Consider the following 22,352-nt stretch of genomic DNA (forward strand, 5'->3'; position numbering starts at 1 on the left):
AGTGCAAATGTCAGCTATTAGAAGGATTTTGAACATTCCTTTTTTTTTTAAATATAAACTGCTGTTATTCTGACAACTGGACTTCACAAATGCTTCACCAGAGAACTGTATTAAAGTGCATTTACTTTGCCAAATTGAATGTCAGATTTGAACGAAAGAAAAGCACAATGAACTGTTAGTGACATTTATTTATTTTTTTTTAAAAAAAGGGAGAATAGAGAAGGCATAAAAGTAACAGCACAATTTTATGTTCAACTCAAGATACTGTTAAACAGCCAACAGTTATAAACAACCATTTACACAACCTGTACAAATATTTTTTCCTGAAGATTTTCCATTTATTCAAAATAACTTAAATAGTTTTCTATGTAAAAGTGCAAATCCGTATGCATAAAGAAAACAAAGGGTGACAAGCGGGATGCTTTGATGAGTTCACTGGCAATCAGGTTTTAAAACATCACAACCATGTTTCAAGATACTAAGCTATTCTGTCATATATAATGCTTTATATGTACAGCATTCATATGTGTAGAGTATCCCTCATATTATTAGGGCATTGTGCACTGCAATCAAGCCGCGTTACCTAGCGTATTCTCATTTATGACTATATTTTAATGCCGATTCAAAGTATTTGATCCTTCCCGACGGCTTGTGCAACAAGAAGACTAAAAAGAATTCAAAACTTAAGTGTACGCCTCAAAGTTCAGAGTCAACATTACGGGAGAACAATTATTTTCATTGATAGTGTTTGCATTAAATATTGTGTACAGCATGGACCCAGATATGTTTGCATTCCTAGTCCACATAATTTTAAAAAACTGTGTGTGTGTTAATGAGATATGAGGAGGTTGGTGGTTCACCACAGTTTTCAGGCAACAACGTTAGAAGGGTGGCAAACTAACACGAGAAGTAAGCCATAAACTAGAGGGCATTACATGCTGTGTTCACATGCAACTGATGCGCAAGAGGTCAAATGAGACAAAGAGAAAAGTGTTCCAGTGCATATCTGCTTTCTACATACTGGTCACCTTAGCATCCACTGGAGGGAAAACTGGAAATGTGTCACGTAAAAGGAGGAACTAACATGGAGTCAGTATGGGACCAACTATGACTTCTGCTCAGCTCCTGCAGCAGACTGGGCTGCACTCTCTGGTTTTAAGATCTGGTAAGTGATGAGGTACTCTGGGAAGGCCTGAGGGAAATGGAGAGGGCGCGGAGACAAAACAAATTAGCTGGGATACTAAGAATGTTCTGCAGTGTTTGTGCTGCGTCTGAATTGAAAATATACCTGCTCTCCTCTGTAAATCACATATTCGGCATAGGCCAAGCCGTTAACGCTAGGCCGCCCAATCACTGAGTGGTGTCCTGGGGGCGCGTGGGCCATTTTCATGGCGCTGAATTGGAGGAAGGACTTTCCTAGAGTCACCCTGCAGAACAGCATTTGCCTGCAAGCCGCACAGAAAAAGAAAGCGTTAGACCATGACCTATTTTCAAGAGTAGCACACCCAAAACACTCAGACATTATTTGGTATGGTTCGATCACCTGTGGCACAGGTAGCAGGAGCGGTCTTTGTGTGTCGGACACCCTGTGCCTCCGCCAATGCCGTAAACGTACTGGTTGCTCTTGGAGGAGTTCTCAGCAAAGTAGATGCCTGCCCCAAACATTCCTCCAATGTAGGCGTGACGCTCATCAAAGCCTTTGTGGATGATGGCGTTGATGAATGGGGAACCTGAGGGAAGACACTGGTCACTTGATGCACAACATATCGAAAATGTATTTTCCCCAACTAAATCAAATTTCACTGTAAACTATGAATGTCAGCTTTTAAAAAATAATAAATAATAGAACCTGTTGAGTGCCATTTAGAGCAAATCTGACTTCAAGGTTCTCACAATATTGTGTTTTATGACTTCATAAACATCAAAACTACCAAATTAAACATGACTCTTCTAACATAAAAAAATAAATAAAAATCCATTATTATTTTTATAATCAGTCGTAAAACATGGGTTGTGACGCAGTAAAAACGCAGAAAAAATATTTTTTGCAAAAATATATTTGATGCAAAAATACATTTTATGCACAATAGTGACTTTAACGACAATTTTTGCTTTAGTGACGCCTCAAACAGCCGAGGAGTCCTTTTCGTCTTAAGAGTTAAAAGCCAACCTTCATTCTGGTAAAGTCCTGGTTTAGCCATCCATCCATTATATGTTCCTCACAAGTCACAGAGGTGCTGGAGCCTATCCCAGCTGTCTTTGGGCAGAAGGCGGGGTACACCCTGAACTGGTTGCCAGTCAATTGCAGGGCACACAAAGACTAACAACCATCCGCTCTCACACTCACACCTAGGGACAATTTTAGAGTATTCAATCAACCTACCATGCATGTTTTTTCGAATGAGGGAAGAAACCGGAGTACCTGGAGAAAACCCACATAGGCACGGGGAGAATATGCAAACTCCGCACAGGAAGGTTGGAGCCGGAATCGAGCCCACGACCTCTGCACTGTGAGGCTGTCGAGCTAACCAGTCAGACGTGCCGCCCAATTCCTGGTTTACTCCGATAAATTCCATTCAAATCAGGAAGTTTTCAACTTTGAACGGTGCCTGAATTTGCAACCCTATTTGCATATGATTAATATTTTATCTCACAATACCCCTGATTACCAACGCAGTATGGACTGCATGAATGCACATCACAGACAGTTGACAGGCCTGGCGGCAGTCCAAAAATGCAATGGTCTGCAGCTGACCGTACCGTGAAACAGCATGCGCTCGTTGTGGTGGTTGTGGTTCTCGTCTGCGATCTCCTTCTGCCTGTGTGTGTAACGTTCCCTCAACTTCTTGTTTACCACTTTTTGGATCTGTGGACCAGGTATGTAACTTTGATAAGACAATGTGCAATTCTCACCCTGAAACGTGGAAACTCCTTTCACAGGAAGTTCAATAATTCACAAGCTAATATGACTTGAGACCTTGATGATGTTGTATCTGCTGAACACGCCACCTGCATTGCCTCCATCTCTGTGCTCCCTGATGGTGCTCTGCATCTGAGAGACAATTAAAAACATGCTTCAATTATGTTGTCAAGGTGAAGGCTTGCAAGTCAAGTATTGAGTAAATTGATACCTGTAATTGTAGTAGATCAACAAATGAATGCTGTCTTAGTCTCTAATTATGTCTAATTGATCTGGTATTGTTTGTGAGAAAAAAGATTAATTGCTTGCTTTTTGAAATATACATTAGAAAAGTATCATTTGTTCTTTACATTTCCAACAGGCGAATCAAAAAATTAAAACATGACTGGTTATTTCGCTTGTTTTGTAGTCTAACAGACACAGAAAAGCCACTTTTCAAATTTATATTTGAGGCTCAGATGAAAAAAAATGAATAGAAAAACCGATTTAAAAATTCAATTGATCTGATTTGCGTGACCTAAAAGTGCCCTGCAAGGAACAAACGAACGTCAATAAATAGAAGCGACACAATTGATCCTGATCATGATTACGACAAACGCGCTGGAAGCATCATTTTAATTGTAATAGACATGATTTCAACATTGTTTATCTGTCAAATCACATTGTGTTGAACTTACTCGAGCCCACATGCAGGGCAGTAGTGCAGCACAGACGAAAATCCCAGCATTAAACATAGTTGATTCTTTTGTTCATTTTTAATGCTTAGTACAACTAAAGTTTGTCAACTATAATAATTTTTTCCCCCGTGAGTATTACACACAACAACAAAAAACACTGACAGGGTAAACCAGAAGGGAACATTAAGATTTTAGTCAAAGAGAGACTGTTTTACTGTTAGGCAACAATTGCAATAGTTTGCGTAGGTAGTGAATGTTGCGCTCGGAGGGTTCGTTCAAAGTTGCACATTTTCAACACACGTTTGTCTGTACTTTTCTTGATGCGAGGGAATTTCTCAAAATCACTACAAGTGTTGACGAACGTTTTGGAACATTTGCGACCTTGAACAGACTGACATTTTGCTGCCTTCGCCAACTGTCGCAATTGTTCACCCCTCAGTGGGACAGGGCCTTTAGCAGGATTAAGAGGCTATTAGTTCAGCAGATCTTTATGACACCCATTACATTTTGGTGATAAAAGCATGGCTTCACATATTTGTTAAGTTGTTTAGCCTTCGAATGAGTCTGCACTCGACTGCTACCATTAGAGTGAGCGGGTATCTAATAAACTGTTTCGTACATCAATGAGCCCAACTTACCTCCTCCTCGACCGACTGATACTCCTTGTCATCTGGGGCGAGGTCTAAGAGGATGGTGCCCTGGTTGGCACAGTGGAATGTTAGATATGGATTGGCACCTGAGATAAACGCAAAGAGAAAAAGAGGTTAAATTGATCAAGCAACATTTACAAATTGCAATGATCTCAAATAGGCCTTCTCACCTTGTTGACCACCCAGCAGCCTCTCTACACCCTTGATAAGTTTGTGTCGGTGCCCATAGGCATTGATTCCGATTTCCTTCAGCTCCTCGTGACCCATGTCAACAAGGACATCCAAAGTGATCTAAAATAAAACAAGAGGCCTAAGAATTGATGCCTGAAATGAGCTTCATGCTTGCGACCAGTATGTGTGCCTAAAAAGGGACTTTCAATACAGTGAGCTGCCAATTCACCAAATTGTACGATCCAGATTGTTAGATTCAATGTTTTGGATATTGTCTATTATTTTTCACCTGCTCTCTTTCAAATATGTCCCTCAAGTGCTCCAGGCCCAAACTCTTTAGGAATTGACTGATGTTCATGTCCAACATTGTCACTATTGAGGGGGAAAAAAACAAATAAAAGTATTTGTTAACCACGTTTTGGGGACAAATTTGTCAGGACCCAAGTGGCAGATTTAAGAATCTTACATTCTCCTTCTTTCCGATCTGTGCCTGCGGCTCCATCTGCCACTCCTGAACTCCCGGCAGCAGCAGCACCGCTGGCCAACTCATTGAGCGGCCCGGCCAGGTTGTCTATGCTGCTGGCGGCTGATAAGCAGGATGGCGTTGAGGCTGGGGAGATAACAGATGCGCTGACCACTGTGGCCTGTGGCTTAAAACAGATTGGAAGAGCATCTGGGGGCATGGCGTCCATAAGAAGGGCCCGGATGTCGTCAGCCTGAAGGTGCAACAACAGAAAGCGCTCCAGTTTAAAGAGCAGAAATCAGATCACGTCTTATAAGATGAAGATGAGATGCATTTAATATCCGTAATGGGCTGCATGAGAGAGAGTGAAAGCTTCTAAGGTGATGTTACCGTAGCCAGGTCCAGGGCTGTCTGGCCCTCTTGGTTCTTCATGGTTGGATCAGCTCCATGAGCCAGAAGTAGAGCACAGAGCTGTGTGCGACCCTTCTGGGCTGCCTCGTGCAGGGGTGTGAAAGCCCATTTGTCTGTGGCATTCACACATGTATTGTACTTGATGAGCAGGGCAGCAATGTCAACATGCTGTAAGAGAGGGAAGACAACAGAACAGGCCGCAGTTTTGATTCTGATAACAAAAAAGTTGATTTTTAAAGAAATGAAAGGGGTACTGAAGATACTGAATGCTTTATGAGCTTTGTGGCTTGAGACTCACGCCATAGGAAGCAGCATTATGGAGAGGGATAAGACCTCCTTTGTCTTGAGCGTTGACGTCTGCCCCATGTTCCAGCAGATACTCAGCCACTTCAAGGTTGTTGTAGCCAGCTTAGGAGAAAACAGGAATCGGCAGAAAATTTTAACAAGCCCAGAAACCCAATTATACACTTGCCCATAGGTACAAATGCAGTGAGAGGAAAAAGCGTGAGAACACTTATTGCAGATCAGGCAGGCACAAGAATCAAGACGAATTTTGGACAATTCGTCTTTCTAAAACTTTTGCAGTTCATCAAGATTCCTGAGAGGTCTGGTGTGAATAGCTCTTTAGGTTATGACAAAGCAGCGGTTGACTAACATTTTTGATGTAGTGTCCACATAGAGATTCTTATACGTGTGGTAGGGGAGTTCTGATTTTGTATAAAATGTTTGAACGGTGACTCAACAGTAAAATCTGACTGATAGGTGGCAGTTTTTTCAGTAATTTTCTTCCAACTAAAAACGCATTTGACAAACAAAAAAAACGGAGGGTTGCTTTATTTATAAATAACAGTTTGACACAAGTGTAACAAAAGCAGCTGGTGCCCAATACCTGCAAGGTGGAGTGGTGTGGAGTTGCGGCCCTGAGTGTCTCTACAGTTGATGTTCTCCGGGGAACAAAGTTTCTGAACACGAGCCAGGCAACCTTTTTTGGCAGCATCCAGAAGGGCAGCATCACCCCTCAGAAGGTCCTGGATGTCAGTGTCTCCATCCTTCACCATGTCGAGTGGCATGTTGCCATCACGGTTCTTCTTGGAGGGGTCTGCTCCATGCTGCATTTAGAGGGGTTATAAATAGTCATCATGGCTCAGTTTCCTATCCTAGAATTTATCCATCACTGATTGAAAGGCTTCTTACTTTGAGCAGCAGTTTGCAAATCTCATATTTTCCCTTGGCTGCCGCCTCATGAAGTGGGGTGAACTTCCACAGGTCGGCAACATTGACCGAGGCTCCGTGTCTCACCAGTAGCTCAGCGACTTCATAGTGGCCGTACGAGCAAGCGTTGTGAAGAGGAACCAAGCCGCTGGTGGGAGGAGTAGCAAAAGTAAAAATCTATTCTTCAGAAATATTCTCTTGCCTATTTTTCCCTAGCTAAAAATCCAAAGTGTAAAGAAACACACCCCTTGTCCTTAGCGTGGACATCAGCTCCATGATGAAGGAGATACTCCACCACAGCCACTCTGTTGTAACCAGCGGCAAAATGAAGGGGAGTGGAGTGGCGGCCCTCCAGATCACGACAGTTTACATTTTGAGGCGTGCACAGTTGCTGCCACACACAGACATAATTACAACAATCAATAGTGTGAGAGATTTGACGGGATAGTTTGAAGACAAGAAGAAGGTAGGCTACTGTCAGTGACAACTCTGGCTGGAAGGTTCTATTCTGAGCATCAATTTCAAAAGAAAAGAAGAAACCCTTTTGTTGGTAAACTAAGAATCATTTATTATGTCTTCCCCCCCAAAAATCCTCGCTAAAATGTGAAACCAATAGCAATATTATTACACTGCACATTGACTGGAAATATCGTTGCAAGTCGAACAGGTTATAGAAAAAAAACTGTGAAAACGCATCATGGAACCAACTCACTTGTACTGTGTCCAGATCTCCCGCTTTGGCTGCTTCAAGAAATCTGTAGTCCACATCGGAGTTTCGTGTGGGAACATTTTCTGGAAGAAAATAAAATAGCTTATTCAAACAAGAGCTGCGAGCAGGTAAAAAGGGCCCTTGCAGCCCTGGCAACGTTGGGGTGCTGATCAAGTGGTCTTGAGTTAAACTACAGGCGGAGTTGGTAACAGTGGATGGTTAGCAACTAGAGTTCTGCCACCATTTGAAGAAGGAAACCCCAACGGAAGCTGAAAAAATTAGGTCAGAATGTGATAATGGTCCAGCTCTACCACAAAAAAACTAAACATGATTACCATTGAGAATCTGTTGTACAGCTTCATTTCCCATCTGGGCAGCAGTAAAACCCTGCAGTGACACGATGGATGGGTCGGCCCCATAGCTTAGCAGCAGCTTGCAGGTTTGGATGTGACCAGCCAGGGCAGCACGGTGCAGCGCCGTCTGTCCTAGAGTGTCCACAGCGTTCACCTGAGGTCAGACAAGGAAGGGGTGGTGGTGGTGAAACATGCTTTCCAGCATCTTAGAAGGTTACCGCAAAGAATTCTGGGAAAACCGAGTGACAGCTCTGCTCACCTTTGCGCCGTGTTTTTGCAGCACCTCCAGAATGTCATTGTGAGCTCTCTCAGCAGCAACATGCAAAGGAGTCATAAAGCTGTAACACACAACACAAGTTATTCCTCCTATCTCAAAGTGAGAGTACTTTGTGAGGCTAATCAACAGTTAAAAAAAGAATAAAGAGCAAAGTGTAGAAACAAACATTGAACTTACTCTTTGTTCTTCTCGTTAATGTTGGCACCTTTACGCAGCAGTAATTCAGTCACTTGCTTCCTTTTTGGGTGGGGCGAAGCCACGGCGCAATGCTTTAAATAAAAAAAAAATACATACACGTAATATGAAAAAACAAAAAAGGAAGGAGGTGTGTGATTACTCTTTCAGTGATGATTATAATTCATTATTCAGTATAACATTAAAATAACTTTAACAAGCATGTTAAGAAATGAACATAAAATATCCACTGTCAAGCACGAGTTTCAAAACCCTATGAAACACTGGAATATAACTTTTCAGTATGGAGCTGGCATGGTTCTAACCAAAGCTGTCTCATTAGTTTGAGGATGTTTGAAGCTGATGATTTCCAAAGCCAGCGTCTTCTTCACTTTGGTCATGTCTGCCTCTCGAGCAGCTTGGAGCAGAGAATGTCCTTTGAATTCATCTATGTATGATGAAAAAACAACATTAAGAGACCAAAAAAATAAATAAATAAATAAAATTGCTCAGAGCAGTGCTTCTCAATTATTTTCTGTCATGCCCCCCGAACCAAAACGAAAACAATTTGTGCCCCCCACCACCATTTTTTTTTTTTTTTACATTTTGTACTAATGTACATGGTCACTGTATATTGATGTTAGATTATGTCAATAAAATGTCCCTTAGCAAAGCTAAATTGATAAGAAATATAATTTTGAGAACTATGATTGGGGGGGATCTCAAAACCCAGCACTCTGTGGTGCAAAAATTGATGAGATGACAAATATTTACCATACGTTTGACATTGAACCGCTTCGTCGTGATGACGTCATCCGTTTCTGTGTTCCGGTCTGAGAGCGTCTGCTCAATTGCTAACGTAGCCGTCATCTTATTTTATGTTTCTATACGTAATGGTTGCAATACAACATTTCTTTTCGTAGCTGCTGGCTCTCCGCCCAAATTATAGCGTTGCTGCTGCTGTGCATGGACTTAGATATAGTACAAATAAAGCTCATACTGCTGCGCCGCAAGATAGCTGAGCGGCTTGTATTCAAGAAGCGGCGAAAGAAATTATTTCCAGGGCAACGAGCGACAGGGCGACGCTTTTTTTTTTTTTTTTTTTTAAATCAGTACTGCGTGACCTACTGCGTGAACTAGGGGCACAAAGCGCAGCTCTGACCATCTCAAATTGCATTGTCTGAGATTGCAATTTCAGTACCAAAACCATACATCGTTCAGCCGTATTACGGTGGAAAAAAGCATGTTTCCCAGGGTAACCCCCCCCCCCCCCCACGGGGGCGCGCCCCACTATTTGAGAAGCACTGGCTTAGAATGATGACAGCCTGATAAATAAGGTATATTTTGTGATTTCAGTCATCTCAGTTTCAGAGGACTCACAGGTCAACCTCTCTTTCAACTCTGGAGTGGGGGCCATATCCACAGCACTCTTGCTGTGACAGTTGAGCAGGGTTGGGTCGGCCCCGTGGCTCAGCAATAAGGAGCAAACTTCCACGCGGTTCTTGGATGCTGCTTCGTGGAGAGGAGTGAACTGCCACAAGTCCATAGCATTGACACAGGCACCGTGCTACAGGAGGAAGAGTGGGGGAAAAAAACGAGCACATGAGGTCTTTACATCTTTCGAAATTCTAAATGCATGTCTATGAACTTAAACTTACTTTAAGCAGGAGCTCAGTAACCTCAAAGTGACCATATGAACAAGCATTGTGAAGAGGAACCAGGCCTCTGCAGTCACAACATAGTCAGGTTAGAGTCTGTGATCATGTCCATTTTCAAGTATTCAAGAAGGTCTTCATTGTACCGCTCACCCCTTGTCTTTGGCGTGAACATCAGCTCCATGCTGAAGGAGAAGCTGAACAATGCGGACTCTGTTGTAGCCAGCAGCCAAGTGGAGAGGCGTCGACTGTAAAAAACAAAACAAAACACGTATTATCATGGATGGTCGGCTGCTTGACGGAGCGTTGCCTTCGATGGCCAGAGGAGTAAGCGGCTGATTAGAGCCAGAGCCAATGGGATTTGGCCAGCTATGATAGGTGAGCTGCAGATGAATGGTGCATCTGATGGTGCCAAGTCAGTGGAGGTGTGAGCAAAACATGTCCAACTTAACGTGCCGTCACTTTTTCTGTCAGAAGTGAGAACTAACAATGCTAATTTCATTTGATTACATCTGCGTGACCAGTTCTGCAGTACAAAGATGAGAATTTGTTCAAGTAGGAAGATGACAGAACCTAAAAATTTGAAATTATAAAACTGGATTGGTAGATGTTGCAGTTGGGGCACAACAGCTGCTTCCACTGGGGCAGAAATTCAAATAAAACGTATAGATTAATGACATTGATATCTTCTCATCTCATCCGTTTCTAAAATATTGATGAAGCAATCATTTGGACAGTTATAATCTGGATTTGAACAAATGCTATCAAATCCAACTGTGAGGACATGCAAAGAGGCCATAAAAATGCATTGATTAACTCATTTACTCCCATTGACGGATAAAGACGTCAAAGATCCTTTTTTTTTTTTTACACGGCTGGTAGTGAATGAGTTAAGGAAGCATATTCAAGCTTAAGTACTAAAGCAAAATGTATTTCAGCCAAGAAAAAATGTTAGTGAAAGCAGGGCAGTAAATCCAAGTCCAGTCATTGTCTTTATAGTGTCTAATATAGATGAAGCTTGCAATCAAATAGTCATTCTCAACCAAATTTCCATGCAGGGACATTTTGGGGGGGGGGGGATATGAACAATTCAAATGGTCATTACCAACTCAATTTCCAAGCAGGAATATTTTGTAAAGGAAATATTCAAACTGCAGTGTTATGTGAAATGGTTCAGTGTGAAATAACATTGAGGTAAGCATGGTGATCGAGGAAGAGGTAAAAGTCATTCCTGAATACCAACGAGTCATCAGGGGATGTGCAGTAGACAAAGTTCACCAGACATAATTGCTTGACAAAATGCAGAGAGCAGCAACCCTTTGGGCATGCATGAGCAACTGTCAGATACCAAGTCAATAATAATAAAAAAAAAGGCAGATCAGATAATGTGTGTGTGGGGGGGGGCTGGTTGAATGATGGTGTGGGTGAGTGAACAGAGAAGACGGACGCTGAAGAAAGCAGGCAGTGACACAAATTGAGCTCCTCTGCAAATCCAAAGAGATGGAGTGGTCACCACTGACACAATCTAAACACACTCACATGCCACACGCACGCACAAACCCGCACACACACTTACAGAGGAGCATCAGGGTGTGATACATGAGTGACCCGCACACCCATGATGTGCAATTAATCGAGTGACAGCCAAGTTTATTGGTCAAATAAAAAATGGATTAAAAAGGGGGGAAAATAAAAGACCACAACAGTGCATCAATCAAGTGGCTGCTATCAAGATCAACTTACCAGCATTTTTTGAGATGTTGACTGATCGACAAATGTTGCCAGAGTCACACAGAAAACAAAATGAAAAAAAAATTACAAAACGGCAACATTGGGTTACAGATAAATCTATTCTCCCCTCTTAAAAAAAAAAGGGAAAAAAAAGACTGAAAACAAGGTCTAGTCCACGAATCACCATTTGATCGGTCAAACATGCCGTGAAATTTAGGCTAAACAGTTTGAGGGTGGGCGAGGGGGCACCACAATTTTCAGCATTCTCATGGTATACGGTGCTTATATGCCGGAACAATTACAATCTAAGTGACTAAAAGACTAGTCCATGCAGGCATAATGAAAAACTGCAGATAAAAAAAAAAAAGAATGAAACAAGCCAATGACAATACCGTATTATGTTCGCACTTCATGGCTATGCACGTGAATGCATATTTTAGTGTTTTTAAAAACAAAAACAAACTGCCTATTGGTAGTGGTGTCAGAGGGAGTAGTCTGTATGACAAGACATCAATATTAGCATGCTTACAATGACATCAGGAGAATAGTGTGATTTGTCTTTCGAGAATTATCTTACACTACACTTTCAGATAAAGAAAATGCCAATGCCTAAAAAGGTCATTATATAGAAAGTGGCGATGATATCTCTTGTGAAACACACGGTGTGTTGAAATTAAACATACAGAGAACCACTCAAAGACAGAACTGTGAAATAAAACTTCCTAAAGGTGAACACAAAATCAATGCCCAAACAACACATAGGACAAAATGAAGTGGACATCTGATGTTATAAAATGAAACCAAATAGACATTTACGTGAGAGGTACATGCGCAATAATGAAACTTATTATTTAAATTAAAACCAACTAATCCCGCTATATGCAGTTACTACTATACATACATTTAGAGTGAAAAAACTAAATAGACAGCAAAAGTAGATTTACATCAATGGTTTCATGATAACCGTTTGTGCTTATATGATGGAATCGAATTTTACCTTGCGACCATCACTGGCATGACAGTTAACATTCAATGGAGTAAGGAGGGCCATCAGTTTTTCCTCATTTCCACTCCTGGAACGATAATTACATACAATAGTTGAATAAACAATCATTTCGCGATTCAAAGGCAAGAATATCATGATGTTGCAGCAATTATCTCAACTCAAAGAGTCGATGTAGGCCTGTCACGACAATTAGTATATTGATTTATCGGCGGATAAATAAAGTGGACAATATTTTATTTTCAGACTAAATAAATGGTCATTTGCATGCGTGTTTGGTCACATACATCCGATGATTCATTCCCTCGCCTGTCAGTCATCTTGCTTGCCCATTGTGTGAGTTGCCACGCACAAATACTCACTAGGGGTGGAACGGCTTTTGAATTCCGATTAAATGGTTCTATTCGCATGTATCCAGTCGATGCATAGGCATGCGCAAGACCTTACCTCATTTATTAAAGAAACGGAGGAGTAGCCAAGAAGCGCTCTAGACTTAAGTCGCTGTTGTGCGGATAACACTCAAGTAAATTTTGGGTGATTTAGCATGATAAGGTCCTTTTAATAACTTGAGCTTTTATAGAAGAGTGCATTGATTCGATCAGTTGGAAAACGTAGGTACCCATTTTCCATTAGAAACATCTCACAGGCAACCACAAGACAATAATTTTAAAGAGTACGACTACTGATTGACTTTGTCCCAATTCAGTCGCAAAAGTACTTTCTCTGTGTGAAATATGGGACATTCTGAAGGAGATAAGATATTTAATTTTACTCTGCAAATCCAGACAATATGGAGTTCGTTAAAATTTATTTAAAAAAGTCATATTTATTTTGGTATAATTTGTTTCATTGTTCTACATTTCAATGCAAATGTTCAATATTCTTGAGAATTGAAATATAACTGTTCCTGAATTGATTTAAAAGTATTGTTTTTGCTTGACCATCATCATGACATCATTGGCATAAAAAAACGCTGATATTATTGTGTATTGCGATAGTTTCTCTGAAAATACATCGCCCTGAAAAATGTGTCATTGGGGCAGGCTTACAACATATATACGACTAACAAATAAGGTGGCTAAGACTCACCTTGCTGCTTCCAGGAGTTCGTCCTTCTTGTATTCACCTATTTATAGACACATTTTTAGATTTGGTCCAGGCATGCAACATTTGCAATATTTGGACCGTCAGAATATTACAACATGTAGGGTTTGGCAATAGTACAGTAACCTGCAATGTCTAAAAATAGCAAAACTGTGTCACTTTCAACATAGCATAAAAAAATAATAATTAATAAATAAATATCAACAACGTTGCCGCGTGAGGACTCAATATATTAAATAACATTTTGTGAAAGCACATAAGTGTGAAATTGAGTTTTTACCTTAATATTACCATAGCTATTTAAAATTAATAGGCTATAATGTTTCTTAGAACTGCATAGATTGATTGATTGGGTTAATTTAAAATAAACACAACAGAAATTAATTCAGTCGGAAGTAAAAGATATAAAAAGAGAAAAAATATCATAACAGTATACATACTCAAAAGGGAGTTATATATACACAAACATACATACATACATATATATTGCACTTCAACTTAAGCCAACATACGTGCAGTAAATAAGTACATAGTCAGGTTAGGGCTGGGCGATATAACCTCAAGTCAATTTCGCGATAAATTAAGCAATTTTACCTCGATAACGAGAAAATGCACGATAAATCCCCCCGTGGACCATAATCAAAATAAATGCAGGAAATGCATATTAACTGCTTTTTTTATTGACCAACTGGTACACATTACTTTCAATGAAAAATAAAAGTACAAAAATCATTTGTATAAACATTCCAAATAGCTTGCTTTGCATGACTTGAACAAGGTCACAAAGAAAAGGAGAAAAAGGGTGCCTCTCGCAAAATTTTTTCTTCAAATAGATTGTGCCAAGATGCTGTAATGCCATGTGCAAAGCCCGAGATTTGTGTAAAGGTCTCTTATAAACAATATAAATAATGCCATGTGCAAAGGAGCTAGTTGACAACAAGTTGAAAACAAAATGCTAATTAAAATGAAAAAATGTCAATGAAATGCCAATGCCAAATAAACAAGTGTGCATCATCGGGAAAATGTGCCGTCTCGAGTACTCCGGTGCGCAGTCGCCACTTGTCGTCTATGTAATGCACATTCAGGCTCAAACAAGGATCCATGTTGCGACTCGACCACAAGTCGAATGTGGATGCAAAATGCTTGAAATGTCTAAGCTCCCGTCCCGATGTTGTCCATATCGGGAAGTACGGTTTGCGAAAAAGATTTTTTGTACCTCTTGCCGGCTACTTTCATGAGGCGTTTAAATCCTGTGCGCGCCACTGTAGCTAGAGGAGCTAAATCTTTAGCTATGTGCTAGGCTATCGCATCCACCTCTTAGATGTTCTCCTGTATGGTGTCGTCTTCGTTATGGGCTGTTGTCACTTGTCCAACCTTGCTTCTCACTTTGAGCTTTTAGCACAAGTTCCAAGTCAACAGCATGGTTGTGTTGTGGGTGGTGAAAAAGAAAAGGTTGGACGAGCTGTTTTGGGTGCTTACGGCGCACTTTGTAGTTCGTGTTCTTTTGCTCAAACATCGTCTTTATGGAACCCAAAACATTTCCAAACGATGGCATTTCCGAATTTCCTTTCGGGACAAGCGCAAGAGGAACACCTTCAACTAACGTTACTTCGTCTTCAGCCGTGTCAGACGCTTCTTGATTTTAATTGCCAGCTACGACCGCGTCGTCTGTTTTCTTTCTTATTTTGATGGGTGGAGTCACGTGACTACACGCGCCATAGCTGTCTTAAAGGGGCATGAACATAACCGCAGACAGAAAAGACTATTCTTTTCTTAAACAGAATTTACCAAAATGGGCAAAATGATGTTGGTTATTGTAATCAATTTCGGTAACGGTAAATTTACAGTTTATTGCCCAGCCCAAAGTCAGGCACATTAATATTTCGTTATTCTTTCATGATAAATATTTAATTTACATAACACTTAATCTAACACGTGACAAAAATTACAGGATTTGGGCAATTCATGTACTTATAGTTGATTTATACAGTTTTTTCATGTGATTAGTCATTATTACTCATGTGACAGCCCAGTCATACAATGGAACAGGACAAGATGGCGTGTCGAGCAACTTGTAAATCAAATAAAAAAAACTTTGAAATCCTGGAAGTTAATGCAATGTATTTGTAACTAAAAGGTTGATGCTGTGAATTTGTGGCTTGGTAAAGCGGTTTAGAGAACAAATGGAGTAAATAAATTACTATAATTGTGCACTTCATTTACCATTATGATAAAATTGGATGTTTCTTTTTTATGAGACTTTCTCCGACAAAGGTACAATTAGTAACCCATTTGAACTGATTCAAGATTTGGTGGATAAATGGTGAATCAACATTTGCAGATTTGGACTATAAGTCCAGGCTATACTTGACAGGCTCGAAGCAGGTGGCACAAGATACAAAATTAGTCTAAAATTTGTGATGGCATAACTGGATATAGCCCAGTATAATGAGGGGATGGTAAAACGGTCTCAACATTTGAATTATGCCCAACCCAAATTCCGTGTAAAAAAACAAATTGAGGCAGCTTATTTTTGATAAAAGGTAAGAATGTGTACTGACCAGTGAGCACTGCCTTGGCAGAAGGGTCGGACAGATCCAGCGCTGATTTCCCATCAGTGTTACGTATGTTTGGGTCAGCTCCGTGCTGTAGTAACACTACAATTGCACAAGAAAAATAGGAGTGTTATGAAACTCTGCTTTAGAATGTTTTCCTAATGTTAATCAGAAGAGCAATTGACTTTGATTTGTCAGTTTTGCTGTACAAATGACAATCACAACTTTCAGTATGCATAAACGAAAAAGTCTTCAAAAAACAAAATCAGATAGTAAAGTTTACCTATGCACACATCAATCTTCCCTTTAATGGCTGCCTCATGCAGAGGAGTGTAATTCCAGTTATCTCTGGCATTGGGCTCTGCCCCTTGGCACAAGAGGAGGCCCACAACCTCAGCGTGGCCGAAGGAGCAGGCATTGTGCAAGGGGATGAGTCCTCCATCATCTCGGGCATGGACATTAGCCCCTGTCTGTAGGAGATGCTCCACCACATCTTTCCGACCAAAACCTAAAGGAAGAACATTTTAAATAATGCTATTTCTAGAGAATCAGGAAAGTACTGCTTTATTTCCAACCTAAATTGTTGATTTCTACGATTGGACAAAGATGTCCTAAAGGCGGTAGGAGGTCAGTATAAACTGAGTCACTTTTGTTATAAAATATATTAACTTAAAATACAGGACGCCGTGAAATCATAGCCTGTAAGCCAGTTTGTTTTTGATTTGACACAGCGCGACATACAAACTACTCACATTTCTGCCATCTGAGATTACATGAGTAACAAGGCTATATATTGTGTCATTTTGAGTTGACACAATTATCGTTCTTGGAATCCAATTTAGCGATTCTGATGATGTAGCCGAGCAATAGCTTGTTATCTTAGCTTGCTAGCAAGCAAGACATACCCGCGGCGAAATGCAGAGGAGTCGATTTTCGGCCAGCCATGTCTTTCGCGTTGACGTTCACCGAGTCGACGAGCCGTTTCACTCTCGACACATCTCCGTTGCGGCAGGCTTCGAACAACTCCCGAAAGCCTCCGCCGATCCCGCTGATACCGTCCGTGGGGCTTGTGGCCCCGGAGCCCGGACTGGAGACGCCGCTTCCTCCAGAAGTGGTCGTGCTTGAGCTCGCGCTGCTGGCCAAGACCGCGGCAGGCAGGTCCGGAGAGGCCAGAGCGCCTTCGATCCCTCCGCTGCATTCCCGTTCAGTTTCATGGGGCGAGTTGATCACTGCCATCGGCGCAGGCGTTGAAGCAGCACCCGAATGTGAGCTGGTCCTCGGCGGAGACTGTAAGCTGTTTTGTTGCTGCTGCGCTGTTGAGCGACGAGAGACCGCCATTACAGCAGCTTGCAAGCAACAATAACCACTGCTCCGCCTTTCCGGTGAAAGTGGATGAGCTTCCGGTTTGCAAATGGGTCGCTCCAAGTCTCACTCGCACGGGGAATTTACTTTCTTGCCGCTACACTACCCTGTTGTGCTACTCACAAAGCGCACTGGTAATAAATCCAGTCCATTACACTTTGCAGGAGCCTATCCCAGCTATCTTCAGGCAGTAGGCGGGGGACACCCCGAACTGGTTGCCAGCCAATTGCAGGGCACACAACCATCCGCGCTCACACTCATAACTAGGGGCAATTTAGAGTGTTCAATCGGCCTGCCATGCATGTTTTTGGAATGTGGGAGGAAACCCACGCAGGCACGGGGAGAACGTGTGTGTGTGTGTGTGTTTGTTTGCAAATCAACTTACTTTGAAGTGCAACTTTCCATCTTTGCCAGTGCGCTTCTGATGTCAATTCAACCTTCATTTATGTCATGTTCAATGTTGAACTGACATCAGATGGGTCGAAGCTTTCACATGCATGTTAATCCCAGAGAACTGAAGCAAGGGTTTTTATTGGACAATAAATCAAATAAATTCATAAATAATGGTTTTTAATGTGTGTGTGTATTTTGTATATATATATATATATATATTGCTATAAATATACATACACACATTATCTTACATTCACATCGTGTATAACTGCACTATATTCTTGTCTAGAAGCAAAGCTAAACTGATTTAAAAAGCTCTGTTCTAATGTAATCTTATGAAATCGAATTTATAAAAATATATTCCTTTATTTACTCTGCATAGAGCTACAAAAAAGTCTGAGTACACAAAAAACAGCATTCAGATCACTTTTGTATAGTTAAAATCAGATACAACTCCTTTTCCTGCTGTCCCTCATTTTCTTCACTATTCCTTACTACCTTGTCTCTCCTCTGTAAGCGCATACTGCCTCGTGCCTTTGGCTCACGCTATCAGTGACTAATTGTCAATTAGTCACTGATAGCGTGAGCCAAAGGCACGAGGCAGTATGCGATTAGTAATTGAAAATCATGTGCGGGTGCTTTCAAATAAACATGACAACAGCTCCCATCTGCATTTGATGACTTTTGGTATATGTAATAGTGAGATACAAAACAAGAATTTGGACCCGATTATTTCGAGCCTCTTGCTTATATATTTGAGAGAGGGATGGAAATGTCAGTAAATTTTACCAGTCCGTCAGTGTTCATTTGCCAGCGACCGGGTCACCCCTCCGTCAATGAGAATCAGTCATGATTTCAAGCCCAACCAAAACTGTCATGTTACTTTGTCATCATCATATTTTGACTGCACATCTTTGCTAAATTACAGTTTGTCATCGTTATCTTAGGACCATCAGTTAAAAAAAAAAGTTTACAAGTGAAACATCAGTAGTGAGCGGATCAGTATTTTTATCATTGCAGTATTTTCTATCATTCAGTGTTTTTTTTTTATCATTGCAGCGTTTTTATTTATTTCCCCTCTGTACCATGGACAGACATTAGGAGTGTTTCCATACACTTGAATATGTTGTGGGATGTACGTATGTATATACAGGGGGATTTGTGTATATACGTTTATACTGTGTAGATTTGCATGCTTTTTATGAATGTCTGCTGCTAATGTTATACATTAACGGCTACATTACGCCGCCGCCTCTGTGTGATCTATATCTTTGCTGCTGTAACACTGCAAATTTCCCCATTGTGGGACTATTAAATTTCTTATTTCTTTAGTAAATTTCACCTGTCCGTTATTCATCATTTGACATGCAGTTGCCAGCCAGTCTATCATCATTATTTTAATCAGAATCAGAAATCCTTTTATTGTCATTGTACTCAAGTGTGCAACAAGATTAGAGAGCTCCCCTCTCCAGTGCAATACAACAATAATTCAGATAAATATATAATTTAGATAAATAAGAGAATAGTTAGTGCAATGGAAAATAATACTGAATAGGGTATATAAAAACACATCACGTTGCTGTTCTGCAAGGTCAGGGTGGTCGTGTGTGTGTGTGTGTGTGTGTGTGTGAGAGTTTAGAATGGAGATGGCTCTCGGAAAGAAACTGTTTCTCAGTCTATTGGTCCTTGATTTGATGCACCTGTAGCGCCTGCCAGAGGGCATCAGGTCGAACAGGTGGGAGTTTGGGTGGGTATTGTCTTTGACGATGTTGAGAGCCCTTCTGAGGCACCGGGCGGTGTAGATGTTCGACAGTGAGGGGAGAGGGCAGCCAATAATCCTTTGCGCTGTTTTGACCGTCCTCTGGAGCCTCACTCTGTCCGCCTCAGTGCAGCCGCTGTACCAGGTGGAGACAAAGTACGTCAGCAGGCTCTTGATGGACGAGTGGTAGAAGGCCAGCAGCAGCTTCCTGTCCAGGTTGAATTTCCTGAGGACTCACAGGAAGTGCAGACGCTGGTGGACCTTCTTTACCACTGCGGTGGTGTTGTGTGTCCAAGAAAGGTCATCGGAGATCTGTACTCCCAGAAACTTGAACATGTGGACCCTCTCCACACACACGCCTTCGATGCAGAGGGGGGGGGGGGGGGGGGGGGGGGGCGGCACCGTCTTGTTCCTCCTGAAGTCGATGACGATCTTTGTTTTTGCAATGTTGTTGCAATGTTGCAATGAGTTGAGAGAATCACGCTTGTGGACTGAATGTGTAGCTACGGAGCCACACAAAAGTCTCCAGACACGCACTTGCAAATCGCCAAACGCATTTTTGAGTTCTCACAAATTGAATCCATCCATCCATTAACTTTAAATATCATCCATTTGGCAGATTATTTTGGGATGATGTCTGAAGGGCTATAATTGGACGATTTAATCGGTCGTGGCCTAATGTTAAAGGTCTTCATTTTTAATTTGCACATACCTTAAAGCCGGTGTCTACAGACAAAAGTTTTGGAATAAAATGTTCTATGCGCCTTCCCTAAACATGGTATTCTGATTAAAATTGCATTTTTAGAAACTGAGCTAGTTAAGCAGCAAAATCCACTGTTTTAGCCATCTCAGAGGGTTGGCCATTTTGTAACTTTCTGTCGACTGAAAGTGACAACACAGTTGCTCAGGGCTCAGGTAACGACAAGACACAGCTCAACACATCTCTAAAGCTAAGCCATGATGGGTCGTTAGCCGAGCCCTGAGCATCTGTGATGTCATTTTCATTGACAGCAAGTGGCAAAATGGCCTCCCCTCATCTGTACAAAAACAGGAGGGATTTACCACTTAAGTAACATTCCACAAACGCAATATTAACCAGAAAGCTCCCTTTAGACTAGTGGGGCTGCATAGAACATATTCTTTTAAAGAAAGTTTTTCCCGCGATTTACATATGATCTAACTAATCGACGCGTCGCATCTAACGGTGACAAGTCAACAAGCAAATTAGTTGTTTGTAGCAGCCTTAGCCCTGACACGTTTAGAAATAGTCATTAAAAATTAAATTAGATAATAAGATGAGGCCAGAGAGGGACACTTTTTCAAAAGATAATTTTAATATTCTACCCTCATGAGGATAAACAGTTAGGATCATGGATGGATACTGTCAGGTCATACAGACAATAAATATCAACATCTGACATTTTTTTTAAGACTGCAAACAATATTTAATTATTCTATTCTATTTTTTTTAACAAGTTTAATGAAACAGAAATTTAATTTGTAACATAACGGGTTAAGTGTCATCAATAACACAATTAGTTTTGAACATAACTAGTGTTTCTAAGGAAAAGTACCTTGGCAGTGTTTCAAAGGAAAAAGAGCTTGTCGGCCAACTGGATGGATGGTTCTGAATGAAGATACTGGCCTGAAAGGTAAGCCAGTTTGTGTGCATATTTGCATGGTGCTGGAACGCGAATAGTGCCTGGCCAGTTCCAGTACAAATGGCACATCTTGTAGGTCAGCCTGTTGGGAGTATATAAGTCAATGTAAATAAAATAAGCGTTTGAATGTGTATGATGACTAAAATGATACGAGTACGGAAGAATGATACATGGTAAATTATGGTTGGACATCCACACTGAATTATATAACTCCCTTGTAATACAATGAATCATAGTCCAAAATAATTATGATGAGAATTAAAATCTCCGCAGTATACAATAAGGCTGAACAATTAGGGAAAATCTAATTGAGATTTTTTTGCCAGACTAAATATGCAACTTTTGATTTTTTTTAACCAGTCTTCTTCAACTGCTAGTTGACAGTTTTTCTTTGCAACAATGGAGTTTTGTATACTGCCACTGAGGTGTTTTGTCACAGAACTTCACCCAGATGTGTTCTTTTGCTGCCTTGTATTTTTTGCCCATTAGGTTTTCATGACAATGTTTGTTTACCGGGTTTATTCATTTATATTACATACAATTGTAATTTTTTTGTGTTCCTTTCACAAAAAGATGACTTGTAGTAGATAAAACTGAAATAATATACAGTGAATAGGTATTTTGTAATTTTTAGGTCTAAAGTTATGTAGTAAAAACTATTTAAATTTCCCCAATGATGTATTAATTTCTGTTCACAAATTCTTTAACAATTGCTATTAAATGTAGATAATCAGGCCTTTCTTTGTGCACATGAAGAACTTGTTTCTTAGATGTGACTTGAATGAATGAGCTGTCGATCGTCGGAACAGTTTTTGCCAGATACTCGTGTACACGTAAGCTTTGTTTCTACTTTAGGTCTTAACCTGACCAGCGGCTATTCCTTTGAATCTACTACAAGGTGGAAGTGTGTGAGTATGTAAAAGAGACACCAGGGGAGGTGGTGACATTTGCAGTTTGATCTTATGACATGGTTATTGTCGTTTTCCTTGGAAGAAAATAGCATTCCACTACACTGCAATGTTGGTTCCATTTCAATTAATCATTCAGCACTAGTGTACAAGACGACAATCATAGCAAGTGGGTAAGGATGGACTATGTAATTTTACTACATA

The 22,352-nt window shown here is 40.8% G+C and overlaps 2 protein-coding genes across 5 annotated transcripts in view; both read right to left on the reverse strand.

Annotated features, from left to right (window-relative positions):
• Positions 1 to 173: 173 nt before the first annotated feature.
• Positions 174 to 17,514, reverse strand: LOC148344615 (poly [ADP-ribose] polymerase tankyrase-1-like). Of its 2 annotated transcripts, XM_088300568.1 has the most exons (28): positions 16,971 to 17,514; positions 16,349 to 16,573; positions 16,072 to 16,167; positions 13,496 to 13,532; positions 12,401 to 12,476; positions 11,416 to 11,436; positions 9,826 to 9,920; positions 9,676 to 9,742; positions 9,398 to 9,584; positions 8,344 to 8,465; positions 8,021 to 8,112; positions 7,826 to 7,904; positions 7,549 to 7,720; positions 7,217 to 7,296; positions 6,750 to 6,895; positions 6,487 to 6,652; positions 6,182 to 6,401; positions 5,591 to 5,700; positions 5,272 to 5,460; positions 4,885 to 5,134; positions 4,708 to 4,790; positions 4,418 to 4,538; positions 4,236 to 4,333; positions 2,978 to 3,052; positions 2,761 to 2,866; positions 1,544 to 1,730; positions 1,289 to 1,445; positions 174 to 1,192 (listed from the first exon to the last, which is right to left on the reverse strand). In XM_088300568.1, the coding sequence occupies exons 1-28, from the start codon at positions 17,401 to 17,403 to the stop codon at positions 1,106 to 1,108; spliced, it is 3,777 nt and encodes a 1,258-aa protein (XP_088156694.1). In that variant the 5' UTR covers positions 17,404 to 17,514; the 3' UTR covers positions 174 to 1,105. The 2 variants fall into 2 exon arrangements, with proteins under 2 accessions (XP_088156694.1, XP_088156703.1); XM_088300577.1 differs by lacking the exon at positions 11,416 to 11,436.
• Positions 17,515 to 20,891: 3,377 nt separating this feature from the next.
• Positions 20,892 to 22,352, reverse strand: part of piwil2 (piwi-like RNA-mediated gene silencing 2) — a 36,333-nt gene continuing 34,872 nt past the window's right edge. For 2 of the 3 annotated variants that reach the window (XM_088306388.1, XM_088306397.1), the window contains exon 24: positions 20,892 to 21,322. In XM_088306388.1, coding sequence (XP_088162514.1) covers positions 21,166 to 21,322 — 157 coding nt within the window. In that variant the 3' untranslated portion in view covers positions 20,892 to 21,165. The remainder of the gene's footprint in view (positions 21,323 to 22,352) is intronic. The other variant, XM_088306407.1, reaches the window with a different exon arrangement.

This window comes from Idiotropiscis lumnitzeri, chromosome 1 (genome assembly GCF_059441095.1).
Source record: "Idiotropiscis lumnitzeri isolate Australia: NSW breed Sydney's pygmy pipehorse chromosome 1, RoL_Ilum_1.0, whole genome shotgun sequence".
NCBI classification, from domain to species: domain Eukaryota; kingdom Metazoa; phylum Chordata; class Actinopteri; order Syngnathiformes; family Syngnathidae; genus Idiotropiscis; species Idiotropiscis lumnitzeri.